Source organism: Anolis carolinensis, chromosome 1 (assembly GCF_035594765.1).
Source record: "Anolis carolinensis isolate JA03-04 chromosome 1, rAnoCar3.1.pri, whole genome shotgun sequence".
NCBI classification, from domain to species: Eukaryota; Metazoa; Chordata; class Lepidosauria; order Squamata; family Dactyloidae; genus Anolis; species Anolis carolinensis.
The window spans coordinates 176,474,365-176,495,841 of NC_085841.1; the positions used below are offsets into that span (position 1 = coordinate 176,474,365).

Genomic DNA, 21,477 nt, shown 5'->3' on the forward strand with positions numbered 1-21,477 from the left:
GTGCACTGGACTTTTGTAATTAAATTATGTGGCGAGTCAAACATGAAAAAATGCAATTAGAATTTCTGTCTAAATGGGGTTCACTTCTACATTGACAAGAATTCAATAAAACATCAAAATCTGCATTGGAAACAAAGTATTAAATTTCTTCCTGGTTCTTTACTTTTAAAGCATCCAGTCTAGAATTTTTTTTCTTAAGTAAGAGTTTAATGCATAAGAAGAAGTACTGTATATCCAAGTAGTATGCTTGTTTATAAAGCTTCCAAATTTATTGTACACCTGAAAAATAAAGACCATCTACAAACGTCACTCTTGACTTCTAGAAAGCTTCTATCAGCGTGGAATCGAAAAATCTTGTAATTTTTTTGGGAAGACAGGCAGACAAGTGTGTGTGTTCTGGAAGAAGCAAAGATCACCAGCACTGAAGCAAGGATTCTCTGCCATCAACTTGGCTAGACTAGCCACATTGTCTGAATGCCCCATCACCGTCTCTTAAAGCAGTTACTTTATTCTCAACTCAAGAATGGAAAACAGAATATTCGTAGACAACAAAAGAGATTTTAGGATGGGCCTAAAGCTAAACTTTAAAAAATGTGGTATAAACACCAAGAACTGGGAAGCCCTGTCACTTGAGTGTTGCAACTGGAGTTTAGCTGTTATAGCTAGAGCTATATTTTTTTTACATCTTATACTGTTTTAACATCCTGACTGTATGTTTCTTGATGCTTGACTATTATACTCTCTTTTTGCCAATGTCTTTTATCTTGTCTTAATTATATGTATAAATGTGTTAATATTTTTGATGGAATTGAATGTTTGCCAATTTTATGTTTTATGGTTGGAAGACACAGAAATCAATGCAAAAGGTCATGCGGATACAGAACAGGTCTCTACAGTCACTTATGGATCCACTGCTAAGACTCTATCTCTGGAAGACAATCATACCCAGACATGAATGATCACATATAACAGGGGTCCCCAAACTAAGGCCCGGGGGTCGGATGCGGCCCTCCAAGGTCATTTACCTGGCCCCCGCCCTCAGTTTTATAATATAATATTTTTATATCATTTTAATAATATATTGTATTTACATATAATATTGATAATAATATTATAATGTTATACAATATAATTATATTCATTATATGCTATATATTACATAATATTACAGTATAGTAGTATAGTTCAATATAGTAATATATAATGCTAATATTGTGCTATGCTAATAATATAATATATTGTATGTACATACAGCTGCTCTGAGTCCCCTTCAGGGTGAGAAGGGCGGGATATAAATGTAATAAATAAATGTAGTAGTAAATAAATAAATAAATAAATAATTTTAGACTTAGGCTCGCCCAAAGTCTGAAATGACTTGAAGGCACACAACAACAATCCTAATTCACTTGACCAGAAGCAGGCCCACACTTCCCATTAAAATCCTGATAGGTTTATGCTGGTTACAATTATTTTCATTTTTAAATATTGTATTGTTCTTTCATTGTTGTTGTTTTGTACTACAAATAACACATGTGCAGTGTGCATAGGAATTTGTTCGGGTTTTTTTTTCCAAATGATAATTCGGCCCCTCCACAGTCTGAAGGATTGTGGACCGGCCCTCGGCTTAAAAAGTTTGAGGACTCCTGACCTATAATGATGAATGTCCAAGGTGTTTCTTCCTGTGCTCAAGTGTATTTTTACAAACTGAACAAACCTGTACTACTTTAGATGTCACCTTCCCTGCATCTCCTAAAATTATTTGTACACACAAATGAATTACTTCTAGGCTTCCCTGCGAAACACCTGGTTCCCACTGTGTGGATGAGTAAAATAAGTATGTGGGAGAAAAGATGGATGGAAGGAATTCACTCACTCCTGAAATAGGCTTGCTCCCTCTTTACTTTCTCAGTGTTTCTTCCCAGCACAGACACTGGAGCAAGCTGACTGGTTTCACTCATTCAGACAGGTGCTACCGCCACTCCCTTCCTTTTACTACTATTATTACTACTACTATTTACTGTTATTATGGCCCCTCTGCACAGGCATGCATTCCAAACAAACAAACAAAACCAATGGAGAATGGCTTTGCATACCCAAGTCAACCACCCACTTTCATGTGCTTGAGAGAGAAAATGAACAGAAACATAAATCAAAGTCGTGACAACTAAGGTCCCATCTACTGAGTTATATGACAGTGTAGCCCCATGCTTAAGAGAAGAAACCTTCTTCACCTACAATGTAAAATGCAAGCAATGGTACAATAATGGCGTTTCATGTTAAAATACACCCATCTTACCTGAATTTGGCGAGATATGTAAGGTGCTCATGTCTTTGGACAAGCCATTTGTTTTCGGACTAGAAATAGGTACACATGCTGATGTAGCTCGAGGCGGCCTTTTCCCTGGGACTTTCACTGTGGTTCTCAGGAGGTCAATTTCTTTCCCATGAACATTCTGCATGTAATCCTGCATCAAAGGAAAACAATTATGTACCTAGGGGGCTAAAAATAAAATACATGTATCTCTATCTGCAATATCTGAGTAGTATAATTGTCATTTAAGAAGTACACACAAATATTTTTTTACTACAGGATCTATGGGCTTGCATTTCTGAGGTGAACTCTACACTTTCCAAGTTCAAGGAGCTTGCATATTTATAAATTTCATATTATTTTATAGAATAGCTAAATATGGTGTGCTTTTAATATTCATTTTGTATGTTAAGCTTTTTGTTTGAAATGTTGATGTTTTTAAAATAGTGTTTTGATTGAAGGTACTATTTCATGTATAAACCTTTTAAAGACTTTATACTGTTTTAACTCTTTTTAAAATTTATATTGTAAGCTACTTTTGAATCCCATTTGGGAGAAAAGCAGCATACAAAATAAATTAATAAATTCAAAAGCAGATACAGCAGAGGGGATTCAGATTTGCTAATAGCGAAAAAGTAGGGGTGTTTAAAGCAGCTGTTTCAATACTATATAGAAATGATATTAAATATTTTTGCTGCAAATGTTTATCACACACTTCTATGCATACATGCTTAAAAATCTAGTAGTAAATGTTAATAAGATAAAGGCTATGCAAAAGATTAAGATACAAAGAGAAGAAAGGAATAATATCTAGGAATGCTGGATACAAAAAGTTCTAGACGTACTTGCACCAAATGAAAATAAGCGTAAATACTGATAATAGGATTTTTAATTTTCTGTACAAAAGGTTTATGAATATCCGTACCTAACTGAAATCAGTGTAAATAATGCAATGAAAATTTATTAAGAAGTAATGATAATAAAGAGCAGTTCAAAAGAAAACAAAAACCTCTATTGATACATAGATGTGCTTTATAATTGTATGAAATGAAATAATTATAACTGGAGCTACAAATAATTATATTGTACCACAGGGGGAAGCCATTTTCACGAAATACCAAGTAGGAACATTCACATTCATATATCTATAGTTTTATGGAGACAACTATTCATCTCCCAAATGAATGTTTTAAAGAAATTATATATAATTATACAGTTTTTTGTTTCGTTTCAGGAGTGACTTGAAAAACTGCAAGTCGCTTCTGGTGTGAGAGAATTGGCCGTCTGCAAAGAAGTTGTCCAGGGGATGCCCAGATGTTTTGATGTTTTTACCATCCTTGTGGGAGGCTTCTCTCATGTCCCCGCATTGAGAGAGAGCTCATTCGCGCTCTCCCCGGGTTGGATTTGACACCAATTTAACTGCCATGACTCAATGCTAGGGAATCATGGGAGCTGAAGTTTTACAAGTCCTCAAGCATTCTCTGCCAAAGAGTGCTGGTGCTTTACCAAATGACAATTCCCAGGATTTCATAGAAGTTAAATTGGTACTAAAATGCATTAATTGTGTAGCATAGGGGCATCCTAATGTTTAGTTTGAATCAAAAGAGTTTAGCTGGCTTAATACCGGCTATTATGGTATTAATACGATGGAATCAATTTTACATCAGAAAAATATGGTCATTCATATTAATGGAGCATTCCATGTATGAGAAATAAATGTTTATTTGTGGCAACAAGTTTTTAATGTTTTGATGCTGTTAAATGTTAGGAGCCTATCAATGTATATGTAGGATATGGAGCAGAAACTGTTTCACAGAAGAGAAAAAACATCAAAACGCAGCATTTCCTTCTCAAAACGCTCATCTCAAAATGCTCACCTCAGATCTGGCTGCCCAGGAGAAATAAAAGCTTACATCACAACTAATCAAAACAAATGCAGCTGCTTCAAAAGAGGATTTATGCTATAATCACATCAGAAAAAGACAAAGCTGACCCTGACATCTGGAACATGCTATGTTAAAGAAAAGACAGCAAGCCTGATTTTGATATGCAAGAGTTACAAAGAAAACTCCCTTCAATGTTGGTTGTAGAAAATGCTGATCGCAGAAAATGGCTGGGGGGGGAGGGGGGGAGAGAGATTTAACAAGACATGAGGGTAATTCAAAGCCAAGTACTTTTAAACAGCACTTAACAAGTCCCCAGAGCCCACTCAACAGTGGCCCACCCCAGAAGTGCTAGGTTTCTGCCCCTCAATAGCTTGAGAAAAAAAGTAATAATTGCAAATCCATTTACATTTTGCTTCTTGAGTTTGCCATGTTCATAATTCTGTGACATCAAAAAAACACCCAAGGAAGTGGAGCCCCCTGCCCAAACGTGTCAATATCAAGGTAACCGAACATCTGAATCCTCTGAACCCCACGGGCTCTCGCACCTTTTTCATCACTTGTTTTTTACATTCCACTCCTAATTATGTTGCATCTATTGCCATACACTTAATTAGCTGCATTAATGTGATTTCTTTTCACATAGTCAAGCAATTAAGAGCTATGATTGAGTTTCATTCAATTAGTCTCAACAAACATGCTAATTGATGTCCCAGATGCAAATGAGGTGCAATGAGAGAAACCTGCTAGCAATTGAGTGCCATGTCAGAGACCCGCAGCGCTCAGCTTGCTGACAGAAGCACAGCTTAACAGAGCAACTACCTTACGCAGAGCTGTTTTCAAGGGGATTTGGGCAGGCAGGGGTTTGGAGGGGGAAGGAGGGGAGAGACAGCATATATATCACAAGGACTTCAGAATACCAAAGTGGTTCCTTCAAAAATAATAATAATTCAAAACAAATGGGTTTGAGCTGGTTTAAGTATTCCCACAGCAATTATTGGTAAGCGGCACGCAGTGTGGAAAATACAGTCTACTTCTGCTTGGTAGGAACACATATTTTTGTTAAACTAAGAATCTGTGTGAAATCTGTTGTGCTGGCAAAATACAACATCTGTAATTTGCCTACAGATAGCCATAACAGGCAACTCCATCTTAGTCAGCTGTAGGTGATGTGGCATCTGAAGTTAAACCCAAAACACATTAATCAATCAATAAATCCCTAAAACACATTCACTGTATTGATTGCCACAGCTTTCCTTCCTGAGGTTACCCGTGGCATTTGTGAAAACACAGTGGTGCTGATGGGATAATTTGACTACATAAGACTACTGGACCCCTCAGAAAAGTACAACAGATTTTGAACTAGTCCTGAGCTTATAAATGGCTGTGAGAAAAGTGCTATTTATGCTGCCCAGTCCATATTATAGACAGCAGCGAGATACTACCACAAGCACCTCAAGTTGCTGTACTGTAATTTCACCCAATAGTTTTTAAATGTATGAATTTTAATGTACAAATGAATTTTAATGTACAAAAGTCAAACAGGAAAAAATAATTTTGTTAGAAAGAAAAACATATGTATGTATGTATGTATGTATGTACAGTAGAGTCTCACTTATCCAACACTCGCTTATCCAATGTTCTGGATTATCCAACGCATTTTTGTAGCCAATGTTTTCAATACATCGTGATATTTTGGTGCTAAATTTGTAAATACAGTAATTACTACATAGCATTACTGTGTACTGAACTACTTTTTCTGTCAAATTTGTTGTATAACATGATGTTTTGGTGCTTAATATGTAAAATCATAACCTAATTTGATGTTTAGTAGGCTTTTCCTTAATCCTTATTATCCAACATATTTGCTTATCTGCCGGCCCGTTTACGTCGGATAAGCGAGACTCTACACTATATATATATATATATATATATATGGTGTATTGTATTATAAACCATAGCATATATAAAATAATACTTTGCACTCAATGCCCTAAAAGTCATATTATAAACCATAGCAAAGTTAAAAATAATTAATATCCTACATTTTTATAAACTGTAGTTTATACAAAGATAATTACTATTCTGCATTTAATGCCCCAGAAGTCATATTACAAATCATAACATATGAAAATATTAATATTCTGCATTCAGCTCCCTGAAATGGCCCCGTTGTCAGACCTCTGTCAGCTGGGCACCAAGAACCATACACGGAGGCCAGTCTCTATCTAATATCTTTATTAAGGAAATATATAAAAGCAATAAAAACAAGTGAAGAATATAGTTCAGAAGCAGACCTTTCAAATGAGGTCAAATATAGTCCAAAAATGTATTGTCCAATAAATGATATTAGAGTTCAAAGTTTTAATCCACTTGACCGAAACACACACTTTTGCCAAGCAATAGTGTGGGGAAATGTCAGAGTCTTGGAAGTCCAATGAAGCTTAACAACAAGGCTGGAAATAAACTTGGTTCTTGACTAGGTCCGTGACTAGAACAAGGCAAAACGTGAAGCGTGGAACAGGGTCCGAGACTAGGAACAAGGCAAACAGTGAATCTTAGAACAAGGTCCGTGGTTAAACAGCAAGGCAAGGCAGCGCTTGGATTCTTGATCCGGGAGGCAAGGAACTGGGGTTACGAAGTCCACACACGATCTCACTCCTGAAGCTGATCTGTTGACTCCGCAAAGAATCTCTCGCGCCAAACACCTATATTGGGTCTCGTTTTCACGCCAACAATCTCTTTCCCTAGAGAACGAGAAGCGAAACCCAACTCTGTCCAGATGCATGACTCCTTAAAATTTCCCAAGGGAAGCAGGCCTAATCAGCCTGTTGTTTGGCAGCGATCCGTAAACTCCTCCGATTTGCTTCTCTGACTCCTCTGTCTCTAGAGTAAGATTCCTTCCTGGGAAACGGAGGGGAGTAATGCCCAAGGCCTGTTTTACTGAATTCTTGAGGGCAAACATCAACATCCGGCAGGTGAAGGGACTCCGGCTCTTGTTGAACCGGCGAAAACCCCATGTTTTCTTCTTCATCTGCCACGATAGTACTAGGAACAGGACTACAAGGCCCATAAGGCATCACACCCGTTTCCCTTTTCTTTCTAAATTAATGTCTTTCCCCTACTTTATCCAGTTTACAATTCAAACCTGAAAAAGACATTTGGACTTCATCTTCAAAGAGGTCAGCATATATAAGTAATGGGGATGCATCCAAAATAGAATTAGGTAGAGGGGTCCAGCAACTATTATACTACTCCCTAGACAAGAAAATGCATAGAGATGGACTCCCTGCTTTTTGTACTAAAATTCACTTCTGTGAGAACTAAAAAAATAAAAAATAAATCTTCTTTGAGAGCTAAATCTATCTAGCTCTCTACTGTAAAATCTATATTCTCACATATTTGCAGATTCCTCTGTAGCCCCCAACCTGACCAATCATGCTCTTTTGAAAACTCTTCTTGACTCTTCAGATAGATTAGGGCGTGGACATGGGAAAATGTAGTATAAATTCCTGTGTTTAATATATAATATAAATAGCTGGATTCCAAATGGACAAGAGGTGTGTTGACTCTGATTGTGGGACAGAAATGGTAGATATGGGCCAAATTTTCTTCCTTCGAGTCTATCCTGGTCTCTTGCCAAAGATGTCCAACAATCCTATGGGAGCATTGAGACAGAAGGTCCAGCAAGATGCTTCAAAACCAATGCATGGGACAGAAAACAGAAAGCTAATTCAAAAGAATGGACACTATCAAACTCAAGCCAGGGTTAAATGACAGATCAAACCTACCAGGTTGTCAATCACAGCAGGAAGTAGACAGAAGAGAGAAGGTGGATTGTGAGAAAGTCAGGTTGCAAGGATTTTGATTTTTGTGGTGGCCAGGAATATAGCACAGTACAGTACAATACAATTATTATTTATTTACTGCATTTATATCCCGCCCTTCTCTCCCCAAAAGGTGGACTCAGAGAGGCCTTAAAGAAACACAGCAATTTGATGCCATGAACATACACACATACAGTAAAAATAACGTATACATTAAAACCAAAAGCCAAACAACAATATTAAAACAATTATTATAATCATGTCATCCAGAATCAAAATCCAAGGCCGTTCCATTAGTCATTTCACTATCTCATGCACTCATATTGCACTAACTTGCTAGCCTAAAGCTTGGTCCCATCGTCAAGTTTTCACTTTCTTCCTGAAGGATAGGAGGAAGGGGGCTGCTCTGATTTTGCAGGGGAGGAAGTTCCATAGCCAAGGGGCCACCACTGAGAAGGCCTTGTCTCTCGTTCCCCCCAGTCGCGCCTGCAAAGGAGGCAGGACCAAGAGCAGGGCCTTCTCAGAAGATCTTAACCTCTGAGGTGGATCATAGAGAGAGATACGTTCAGACAGATAAGCTGGGCCAGAACCATTTAGGGCTTTTTAGGCTAAAGCCAGCACTTTGAATTGTGCTCGGTAGTAGACTGGCAGCCAGTGGAGCTGACGTACCAGAGGGATTGTGTGCTCCCTATATGCCGCTCCAGTGAGGAATCTAGCTGCCACCCACTGGACCATTTATAGCTTCTGGACACTCTTCAAAGGCAACCACACGTAGAGCGCATTGCAGTAGTCTATTCAGGATGTAACAAGAATGTGGACCACCTTGGCAAGTCTGATTTCTCAAGGTACGGGCGCAACTGATGCACAAGTTTAATTGTGCAAAAGCTCCCCTAGCCACCACTGAAACCTGGGGTTCCAGGCTCAATGATGAATATAGGATCACTCCCAAGATGCAAATCTGTGACATCAGGCGGAGTGTAACCCCATCCAACACAAGCTGTAACCCTATACCCTGTTCGGCGTTCTGACTGACCAGGAGTACCTCTGTTTTGTCTGGATTCAATTTGAATTTGTTCACCCTCATCCAAACCGTCACAGCTGCCAAGCACTGTTTCAGGACCTGAACAGCCTCCTTAGTACCAGGTGGAAAGGAGTGATAGAGTTGAGCATCATCTGGATACAGATGACATCGAGCTCCAAAACTCCGGATGATCTTTCCCATAATCTTCATGTAAATGTTAAACAACATGGGGGACAATTCTGAGCCCTGCGGAACTCCACAAGACAATGGGTGCGGGGCAGAGCAGGTGTTCCCCAGCAACACCTTCTGGGAATGACCTTCCAGGAAGGACCGAAGCCACTGCAGAACAGTACCTCCGAGTCCTATTCCCACTAGCTGTCCTAGAAGGACACCGTGGTCTATGGAATCGAAGGCCACTGAGAGGTCCAGGAGAATGAACAGGGACACACTTCCCCTGTCCAGTTCCCAGCATAGATCATCCATTAAGGCGACTATGGCTGTTTCAGTTCCATGTCCCAGCCTAAAGCCAGACTACACCAGATCCAGGTAATCAGTTTCTTCCAAGAACATTTGGAGTTGCGAGGCCACCACACGTTCCATGACTTTTCCCAAAAAGGGGAGATTGGAAACTGGCTGAAAGTTGTTCAATTGAGAGGAGTCCAGTGATGGTTTTTTCAACAGCGGTTTTATTACAGCTTGTTTTAAGCTGGCTGGAATCTTGCCTTCCTGCATTAGTCACTACCTTCACCTACTCCACCAAACCCCCTCTGGCCTCCTTTACCAGCCATGATGGGCAGGGGTCTAGGATGAATATGGTGCCATTGCTTCTCCAAGGATCTTGTCCACATCCACGAGCTGCCGTAATTGAAATGAATTCATTAAAGACAGATAAGCAGGTGCTTGTGTTACATCCTCAGAGACTGCTGACATGGACTATGGAGTCCAAGTTAGAGCAGATCAGAGAAACTTTGTCCACAGTTATCATGGCCAATATGCTATCTGGCCTAGCTCAGCTACTACTGAAAACACCCCCTAATATTCTGAGCATGCTTGGGAAGGGTTAATTATATCCTCCTTTGGAACAAGGAAAGTATCACAGGCCTCAGAAAATAACGATGAGCACCAAATTAGACCTCAAAATAAAAAGCCCTCTGTGGAGAGGCTCTGGGTAGCAGACAATGTTGTGTTCTTGCTCCGGACCATAGCTCTGTTGACCTTCGGTTTGTATCCTAGTTTTTTTACTTCTGGATCCTGACAAATGATATGCACTACTTTTGGACTTTGACTTTGGCTTTGTTTTCAAGATCTACTGGTATTTGACTTCTTGACTGTGACCTTGGCTATCATCTGATTCTGCTGCCCTTAGGACTCTTGGCATTTTGAACTCTGGATTGTGACTTTGCTTATTGTTTGTTCCTGACTTGCCTTTGTATTCTCTGGCTTGACTTCGTTAATTGGACTTTGGAACTCAGTTTGGCTTACCCTTGTCTGTTGCATTTTGTATTTCTATTATTTCAGCTAGACTTGCAAGGACTTAAAATTTTGGGCTTCTCTATTGGTGGACTCTGGACTTTGGCTTTCCCCTCTATTGTTTATTTAAACCTCAACCTCAATATTGGGACCTAGTTCACAAAAATAATATGATATGATATACTATAATATAATTTTAAATTTTTACATTAAATTTTAACACAATCGCTAATTTAATTATTTTTTTCACATATGCCATCAGATTTTCAGTTATACTTCATTTTACTCTTGTTGAAACACTTCTTCTGTCTCATGTCAGGTGGATGGTGAGATAGTAACGTCTTGCATGAAGATTGCAGGATACCTTTCAATAGTATTTGTGAAAATACCCTCCTTCCCATTTACACTAACAGAACCTTCCAGTGAAGCAAAGACCCTCTCTGAATGAATTTGGATACAAATTTAATGGTCTGGGGTATTATTTGCCATCTCTATGAAGACAAAGAGAATTCTCTGAGTTCCATCAACAGACAGAAGAAAAAAAGCCCCTTTCCCCAGTCAGAGAAGGGAAGGAGGAAATAAATGAAAAGAGCAGAAGTACTAGTAGAAGCTGATAATTCAGAGATGACAGCAGATTTTATAGTCTTTCTCCTTTTCCGAATTCACAGCCCTTCTAAATGACAGTCAAAGAACCTTGATATTCATTTGCAAGACTTTAGAACACATTCTGTCTATAAATGAGATAAAACACATTTGCTAAGAATAATGAGTTGCAATTTCTTAGAACTAAACAAATTATTCCATGCTCCATCTCTTCTGTGGCCATATTTATAACCGTGCAGAACAGATATAACATGCTACATTACTGATTGCAGACAGCTTTACTCAGGCTTTACTAAAGCACAGCAGAATGAGAGCTTAAAACTGCCAAAGCATGTAAGACTGAACAGTTCAGAAACCACAGAACATACGCATGGCTTCTCGTGCTTAAATGTCTTATGGGACATGCAGAATACGTTTTTTGATTTCCAACTAGTTCAGGCATGGGATGTATTTACCTTGCATTGTTTCATACTGTGCCCTGCTGGACAGTTTGGAAATCACACAAAGCCAACAATATTATCTAATACTTCTACTACTTCTATTATTATTTAATTAAAAAGAGATATACCTATAAGAATCTTACACAATGACTTCCACTTTAGGTATTCTCATGAAGATCGCAATACAGATCAACAAGAAATTCTATAAATGTATTCTACTTACTCAAATAGATGCCAAAATTCTCACATTCTAGAATTTTGTTTTCTTTCTTATCACCATCAAGTTCCCTTATCTCAATCAGTATCAGCAAATAGCCAATTAACTCTCTTTCATTATTCTGATAATTAATAATACCTACTTTTTGCACAAACGACCAATATTGATGAAGTTAACTGAATTCTGAATTCTTTATGTTCAGTGGTCTTTTCATACCTTTATCACATTGACTGTGTGAAATGTCTTTGTGTAACAAGAGATTGCAGATACTAATATCTTAGGTTTTCTTCTCTATCATAAACTAAAAAAATTCTTGTGATTCTTGCAAACTATTACAGAATGGAACAAATCACAAGGAAATACAATGTCTACTTTGAAAATGTGATTTTATCACCAAGGAAGATTTGGCAATCCTGGTTAATAATCTGAAAATCTATTGTTGATGGCAAAAGCTGTGTGTTTGAACAGGCAAATGCTGATGCCTCTACTTTTGCTGTGTACAGAGGGCAGCCAGACATTTTTATTGCAAAATGCCGTCTGAAAAAGATGCAAAATAAAACTGCTAAAATGCAAGAAGAAGAAAACAAGGGGGAGGACACAAAGATCCCCTTCCCTTTGCTTATGGAGTTCAAAGGCATAACATGCAGCACCCTGCAGCAAATGGGAAGCTACACTAATTCTAAAGCCATAAAATGCTATAAAGTGCCCTGCAGGGCAGAACTACACTGAAGCTAGTTGCACCTAAATAAGATATGGTTCATTTACTTCGCAGCTTAGCCTAATGTAATCATCAGCGGATTTCTAGCCTAGAGTTGTAACAGGCAAGTAGCCGATACTGCAGAGGCGATACTCCCAGCCATTGAGGAGGCTTCAGCTAGATTGCTGTTGATTAGAAAATTTTTCAGTTTTGACAAGCATTTAATGAACATAAATCGCACCTTGATTGGTTTCCATTGGGGCCACAGGCACACCTGGGAAAAAAAGATGAACTCCTTTTGTGAAAGACCTTAGGAAACCTACTATTGTGTTATGAGCTCAGTCAAAACATGTATCTTTGAAATCCGCTGAATGTAGCCATGTGATTACACACACTGCCCTTACAATCTCCTGACAGCAAGGACAGTTTCAGTTCAAATTTGTAAAGACACTTGATTAACTTCATGCCCAGGTAGACTACCTTCCTAAAAGAAGGATTTCAAAAAATCCACAGAAATCTCATAATTATGCTGAGTGCAGAAGTGGTATCTTTAATCCAGATTTACACTGATTCTTCCGCCGATGGAAGGATTTTGATCCATATCATCATTATTGCCACCAACTTCAATGTATAACCATCACTGTGCATGATGCTTTACAAGCAAAACAACAAAACAATCCCCTGTCCTCAGGCTTAAAATGTAAAGATACACTCTTCCACTGGGAAAGCCAGGAAAAAGGGAATGTTTGCTTAGTCTTTCCATGTTTCTCCATATGCTCTCCAAAATCTGCTCCATTGGACTAGGGCTCTGGTCCCCATCCTGGGGTTCCCAGATGTTTTTGGCCTCCAACTCCCAGAAATCCTAATAGCTGGTAAACTGGCTGAGATTTCTGGGAGTTGTAGGCCCAGGTTGAGAATCACTGGATTAGGGGATCCCTCCATAAAAGCATGAGAGATGACACAGAATAGGGACTGCAGAGTGACAAGAAAGAACTCTTCTGAGTGCCACTCTGTTCAGCGAGTGCTCCCATTACCTGTAACAAACTCTTGATTCAATAGAATTAGTTTGATTCTCTGTAACATCATGTGGAATAAGATCTTTTCTTATACATTTAATTAATATTGCACTAGAGAACACAAAAATATATTATAGTTCTTCAATATTATTTTTGACAGCTTGTGTTAAAATAAAATCTTTACCCTGACAATGGCACTGGATTCAAACCAGCATACATAGCTGACCACTTACACATTGGTGGGAGGGTCAGAAAAAAAACATGACCAGAAGCCCCCAAAAGAAGTACCTGGGTATATATCCACCTGACTAGCAGCCACTGATAACTCCATCCTTCACAAATGTTTCCTGTCCCCCCCTTAAAGTCGTCTATATTAACCACTATAACTACATCTGTTCTAATAAATACTACTCTGTTTCACTGAGAACAGTATGAAACAACCTCTCTTATCAACAATCCTAAACTTTCTGAATCAACCAAGAGTCTTAGGCGTGAGTATTTTGAAGAGAAAGGAATTCACCCACTTTCCCTTAGAATTTGGATTATTTAGTAAATGAACTCATTACATTATTCACTTTCAAGATTTATCTAAAATGTCACCTAACTTACTTGATGAAAGGCAAATGTTCCTATCCAGTCCACACATAGAGCTAAAGCAAGGATGTCAAAGTCATTTTAATGGAGGGCCATATTAGACTTCAAAGGGCCATTGAATCCATGGACAGAGAATCCGTGGATACTGAGAGCCTACTACAATTATTTTACAAGGGGTTTTCAAAATGTTTCTACACTTTTACAAGGTTTAATTATTAAGAATTTCAAAAACCAATTAAATCACTTTTCTTCCTTCCTTTGCAATGCATTTTTCCCAAGTGCATGCCAACTTTTTAATGCTATCATCAAAAAATACTTTCAGTTGACAGCATAGTCACTGATTCACTGTTGCTTTCACAACATCATATAAGAATCTTCTTCTGCTTAATGCTCCTCTGCCAGTCACTTAGGTATTCACCTGGCACACATTTTACTTAATTTAAGGCTGTCATGAATCAAAACACAGGCTGATCCAACACCCACATTCAGTTTCCCTGCAACCTCTTAAACTGTTATTCTTTTTCATTAATAAGTATGAGGGTTCTTTCTTCATTCTCATGATCATGGCTGCAGCTGGATGTCTGGAGCACTATTATGGCCATTTCTAAACATTTCGATCTACTCATAGATGATTCTGCAAGACAGAATTTATCCCCACATTGAGCACACAAGCAGGGATGAATTTGTGCTCTCAGCACACCTTCTGCCTACAGAAAGCATATGGCAGAATGCTGTTCTTCTTTGGTGCAATTTGTAAGTTTTGCAGCTATCTTCACCACAGTGCAACAACTCTTATACTAAACTGCAAGGTCGGTTGGCTTGCCAGACAGACTTATCACATGACATGACACCCTTAGCCTTACTGCTACCCCTGCCCTCACAGTTTCTAACAAAAATATAAAAGTTTGGAACCTTTTTGAAGACTCCTCATGCATAGTGGTCAGTGAGCTTTAGTTTTTATCCAGTTTGGGTCCTCAAATGTTATTGACCTCCTATGCCAATAATAATAAATTAACAAATCAAAAACAACTTAAACAAATAAGATATAACAATACATATTATTACAAATATATTAAGTCATTGAAATCTCATTAAAAATCTCTAAAATGTAACTAAAAATTATTGGAGGGGAGATGGTTTATCCAGTTAGGATTATTTCATTTACATTTAGCTGATACTTTAAAAGAACAACTGCTAAAAATCAGTTATGAGGCATTAAAACTAAAATTCCTGAACTGAGCAAGTTCAACACTAAAGGCACTAAAGTCTTACAACTCATTTCTATATTAGTGATGTTACAAATTTATTTATTTATTTATTTTATACCCCCGCCTTTTTCGCCTCATACTTTCACTGTCAGATAATCTTTGATGTGGGCAAAGGCTAACATCTACTAGGTAAATGAATAAAGCACACATCACTTCAACAAGTAAGTACATGATAGAGATCCCATGAAAAGTCTTAACTTTTCATTGAAAGGGGGGATGCTTAAAAAGATCTTTTTCTGACTGATGTGTTTAGCAATGTTTATCAAAATGTGGCCCATGGATTGCATCATTCCAAGTGGCCTCTGTGTTTCCTTCTCCATCCTTCATATTTTTGCCATTCACAAATGTCTTCTGTGTTAATCACCTACTGTACAATCATAACAACGTCTGCATTGTTCTGGGATGGACAGACTCCTGTGTGAGGGTGGCAGTAACAGCACCATACATAGACGAAGACATGTTTAAAGAAGGCCAGGATTACTATGATATGTATTGCTATATGCCTGCTCTGAAGTTATGGCAGTGCCTGTGTTGGAGTCCGGGGCAGCAACAATCAGAAAGCATCATTATGCTTCTGGCAAGTTAGAAACCATCATTCTCTCCACCTTGTAGAAAGTAAGAATTTTTCTTTCAACTTAGTTACGTGAATATGTAGAATCATGTTCTATGCTTCTCTCCAAGTTAAATATAGGTGTATGTCTCATGTTGACCTATGAATTTAATAGGGTTTTCTTATGCAAGGAATACTCAGAGGTAGTTTTGTTAGCTCCCTCCTCTGAAATACTCAAGGGCATTTATTGTGCAGTGCTTAGAATTTCCTTCTTCTTCCTAACAAAGAAAAGGCAAATTAAATGATGTTTTGGCAAATTAAATTTAAAATATCCTTGTGATTATTATTTCACAGTTCTTTTTGCACCTTTTTTTCAGCAAAACATGGGCCCGAGACAAGGACAGATTGTGGGAAAAGGAAGAGGAGGAATCTCAGTTGCAGTCAAAGAGCACAGCTGTGCAACAGCCATGGTTGTTCTCTGTGTCCAATCCAAGGGTGAAGGGAAAGACTTGGATGGATGGGGAGTGAGGAGTCTTTTGTCAACACCTCTTTAATCCTCCTCCACAGAGAAACTGAAGCTAGGCATCAGATGCCGCTGCATGCTGTGTTCAAGGGGAGGGGAATGATTTCCCTAAATCCCACCTTTCTCTTCTTCTTATGGGCTGAAAAGCACAGCCAGGGCAGAAAGTGTGAGGTAGCAGCTATTTTCACTGTTTCTTTCTCTCTAGTTAGACCATTTCCATGCAATAAATAAAGACGAATATAATTTGAAACAAATGTTCCTGTTCAAGGCAAATTTAGACTGTAGATCCTCCCCCCATATTTTAATATAAAAAAGTCCTACTGAAAACAACAAGACCTGCTTCTGAGTAAATAAGGGAAGCACCACACTTATAGTTAACAAAAATAGGAAACACACAGAGTTTAGTGCTTACTCCTATTTTCTCTTGATGCAACATATTCTTGATGCGACATCTTCAATGTAACATACGTTTGCTTTTTCATGAAAAGGAAACATCCACAACATTTTCATTTTTTGTATATGCATAAGACATAAGAAAAAGCTAGTACGTCAAGAAAGAGGAACTGTAAGGAAGGGGGCAAAGGTAGCAGTTAGAAAAAAAGACTATTTGTAGGATGGTAACAATTGCAAAGTAATAACAATAAGAGGGGTAGCAAAAGAGATAAACTGTTTCAGAAGGAGGAAGTGAAAGAACAGGGAGTAAAACTGAAAAGAAATACTAGCAGTTTGGCAGGGATTAGGGTACAAGTTAAATATGAAAGGAGAAGAGGAAAGGCATGACTGGAGATGTGACAAAATACTTTGGCAGGCACAGGGCCGTGTAAAAGAAAAAGAAAGGGGAAAATACCTTTGAGAATTGGGGAGGGGGCATAAAGTAAAAAAAATCCCCTGGGATTCAACTATATTTTAAAAAATGTGTGTCTTTGCTTACATATAGCCACCACTGGCAACCACCACTATTTTGTTAATTTGTAGCCCTTTCAAGGAGCCCATTTTTCAAAACTATAGATATGGGGTTGAGGGGGACAGCTGATGCCTTACAATGAACTCTTGCAATATCTCTGCCGTCTTTTCTCACTATGAAGACTCCACTGACATTTAACATAAAGAGAGAGAATATTTATTTTATTTTGAGGCAAGAATTGTAAAATATTTTTCTTATAACTATAAATGTATGGCTGTGTTTGTATGAGGGCCAGGTTAAGGAAAACTATGTCAGTAGCCCATGCACACTATCTGGAGGCAGCCCAGGCCACAGTGGCCCTTTACAGGGAACTGAATTGAGTCAAAATCGGAGTGGCAGATTTTATTTAATTTAGCACTGACTTCCCCTCCTCGCTTTGCTTTGAGACGGAAGGGGAGAATAGGAAGAGGGGAAACTTTAGGAATTCTCTTGTAGGTTTCAATCCAAAATACTTCTTGTCCAAACATTTCGGATAAAAGATACATAACCTATAATACATTATTCTCCTTTTTGATCTCCCCACATCTCTTAGAAATAAACATTTCTTTTATTTACTTCATTTACAATATTGATGTCTAAGAGAGTGAATTTCTATATCCTAAATCCAGGTCCGACTTAATAATATAACAAATAGAAAATTGTAGAATATATATTGTGCTTTCTCCCAGCAATATTTTGCAAATAGAAGTCCATAATAATATTATATGAGGGAAAGTTGGCAAGGTTCGAAACACAATGTAAATTGCATATTTAACCTGATATAGTGTACCTCAACTTGGCCTTTTTGCAAACACAAGAATACATTTATAGGTAGAAGGAAAACATGTAGGAATTGATTTTTTTCAAGAAATGTTCCTCATTATTTTATTAAGTTGCTGCTATTAAGGCCGAGCCTACATATGTCAGCTGCTGAAGTTTTCACTTTTACAAAACTGTTTAATATATATATAGATAGATAGATAGATAGAAGTTTTGTATTCTGTTCTGCCTCACCTAGTGTAAACTGTTCCAAAGAAGTGTGAGAATGAATAAAACAGTGCTACATTAGAAATAGCTGCACAATTAGTATTTGCATCCCCTCACAAAAAATTCAAGGGTTTTCCCTTCTTTGGTCCAGTTTTATCCTTTTTCACATGGTGCTCCATATGCCGTAAATTGACTCCCTAAACATTTGCTGACTATTCACTCATTATTTTAAAATCTCAATTAGATCCTCCTTATTTTCCAAAGTTTTTGGAATTTTAGTGTAAAGCTATTTTATAACTTTTAATAGTTTGATTATATGTATTTGTCAATTTGCTATATACTACCTTGCATTTTTATTTTTACCTGAATAGTTTGTTTTACACTTGTATTTTACAGATTAATTTTTTAATATCAATTTCTTTCTCCTGGTTATGTATTCATGTATGGGAGTATTTATTATTTTGTTATCTATTCAATGCCATTGACATAGAAGGTGCTGTAAAACAACTAAAAACAGTAGGCCCTGCCAAAGGCAATAGCCCAAAATATATGTGCTGATATAGATATATAATATTTGCCTTAGGTAGGACCTACTGTTCTTGGTTCTTTTACTTTTAAAATGTCACCTACATCAATGGCACTGAACAGATAATAAATCAATAACAAGCACTCACATACATGAATATCATAAATAGTTTGGCATTCTTCATGTCTTGCTCATAGTTGTTACTATGTATCTTCAAACAACTTCTGACATATAGTGACTGTATCATGGAGAGTCATTAGGAGAATCAGAGCAGGGTTTGCCTTTGCCTTCTTCTGAGAGAGTGTGACTTCCCAAGCTAACCCAGCAGGTTTCAATGGCTAAGTGAGAATTCGAACCTTTGTCTCCCAGTGTCCTAGTTGAATGCTTTAACTAATACACCACAATGTATTAGTTTTCTATATGCTGTATTGAGACAAAATAAACTAAGATGCCTAATAAAAACTGTTTGCGTTACTGTTTTAAATTCTAACAACTGTTGTGTGCTTTGACATTAATTCTAGTCTATGACAACCCTATTTCAGGGTTTTCTTGGAAATATTTATTTGGAGGGGATTTGCCTTTTCCTTCCACTGGGGCTAAGTGAGTGTGACTTGCCCAAGGTCTCTCAGATGGTTTTCCATGGCAGACCTGGCAGTTGAACCCTAGTTTCCAGAGTTCTAGTCCAACGGTCATATCACACAAACAGAACCATTTAGAATCATGAGGCATAGAATGTTTGATGGTAACCCCATCAACCCTCCAGATGATATGAAAGTGTCAGTTGCAGCTGGAGCCCCTTAATTCCTTTTCATTTGTGCTGCAGCAGTTTCACGAGCAACCGGCAGTGCTAGCTTCATTCACTTGTGGTTTTTCAGACCTCTATCAACTTGGCTTTGGATTACGGACAGGCTATTCCACTTTCACATTTCCACTGCGATTGTTCAACTGCTTTCTGCACAAATCCAAACAGGCCACAAAGGATGTCCTCTGTGACACGTTTTAAGCACTGCAAGCAGTGCAATCGTAAGATGCCAAGAAATGATGGGCATCACAAGTGCCTGATATGTTTGGGCGAGGTGCACATTGTGGACGCCTGTATGCACTGTCGGGCCTTTACACCACAAGTCCGTAGGGATCGTATCAACCTTTTGCGATCTCATCTGTACATGGAGATCCTGATGCCGTCCTCTCCATATACATCAAAATCTTCTTCGAAGCGCTCCGGCGGTTCAAAGGCCATCTCTTCGAAGATATCTTTGAAATCTTCAGACCTGCCAGGGTCCTTGGGCTCAAGGCCCATCCCTGAAACATCTGGAACATCACCTAAGGGTGCCCTGGCTTCTGCCTCTCCTTCCTCTTCATTGAAGAAATCAGAGATCAAACACGCTATGCAAGATGAAGCTGCTCAGTCGGTACCAAAGAAGACCAAGAAGCAAGAATCCTAGGTTTTCAGCTGAAAAACCAGCTACCCCATGGTGCAGCTAACAAAACAAACAAACAAACAAAAAACAAACAAAAAACCCAAACCTAAAAACTAAAGAGAGCCATTGGAAAAGCATGTGAACACTCCATATCTTGGGCTTCTGAAACCTGCATACGATTTTATGGTGCTGCATGCCGAAAGGGAGGCTTATTTCTTCATTTTATATATTAAGAAAAACATTTTGTTTCTGTGGGGTAGACACTGTTTTAATATGTTTTCTGTATATGACTTTGTTTGTGTGCAAGATTTGTTTTCTTAAATAAAAATGAACAAAAAACGAATATTGTATGCTTGACTTCAAATACACACCAGCATTGAGGTTAAGTTGAACCTAGAATATTGGAGATAGTTTCACCTTCTCTTACTTGACTTGAAGGCATTCATGGACCAGGTCTGAGGATGGCTAATGCATTGGGCCTTGAAGTCCTCCAATTAAATCAGGAGGTGAATGACCCTGTCTTTGATGATGCCCAGAGAAAAGCTACAGTGTTGGCGTTCTTGCTGCTTCTTCCTTAACTTCTGCAGGTATTGACGTCCTTGTGGTCAATGGCTTCCTCACTTCCCCCAATAGCTAAGAAGATTGAATTGTGGTACTGGGTGGAAAATTCTGAACATGAGTGACTAGCCAAATATCAAAAGTCAAACTCAGTGATAGTCCTAGTCAACATACATTTCGGTTACCTCAAATGTTAGAGCTGTTGCCAGGTATATCTTACCTGTTGATTCCAAAAGTGACATTAGCTTTCTTCTTTCATCTCTAGTTTTTGAGATACAGAACACATGCCATATATCACTCTTCATCTGCTCACCCATAGAACATCATGTTAACCATATCTAAGAAACTAGAGCTGATGTAATTTTCCAATGCAATTTTCTAAATCAGTGCCCAAATAATCCCAGGAACAGGTCTAAAAACCAAGACATCAAGAAATTGGGAGAGGGGGCTGTGCTATGTAATAATTGTGAAACTCATGCATACTTACATGTAAACTTGGATGATACGTTAGTACACCATTATCACAAAGAGTGACATATTTCTTCTTCCATTCTTTATTTAGCGACTTGCCACTTCTCTTTAGCAGCATGCCCTGTTGAGGAGACAAAGGAGTATGTGAAAC

At 38.2% G+C, this 21,477-nt stretch overlaps 1 protein-coding gene across 7 annotated transcripts in view; it reads right to left on the bottom strand.

Annotated features, from left to right (window-relative positions):
* agap1 (ArfGAP with GTPase domain, ankyrin repeat and PH domain 1) overlaps window positions 1-21,477 on the bottom strand; it is a 396,335-nt gene that overhangs the window by 154,524 nt on the left and 220,334 nt on the right. For all 7 annotated transcript variants that reach the window (XM_062959942.1, XM_062959932.1, XM_062959953.1 and 4 more), the window contains 2 exons: window positions 21,343-21,447; window positions 2,297-2,465 (listed from right to left, as the gene is read on the bottom strand). In XM_062959942.1, the coding sequence (XP_062816012.1) occupies window positions 2,297-2,465; window positions 21,343-21,447 (274 nt within the window). The remainder of the gene's footprint in view (window positions 1-2,296; window positions 2,466-21,342; window positions 21,448-21,477) is intronic.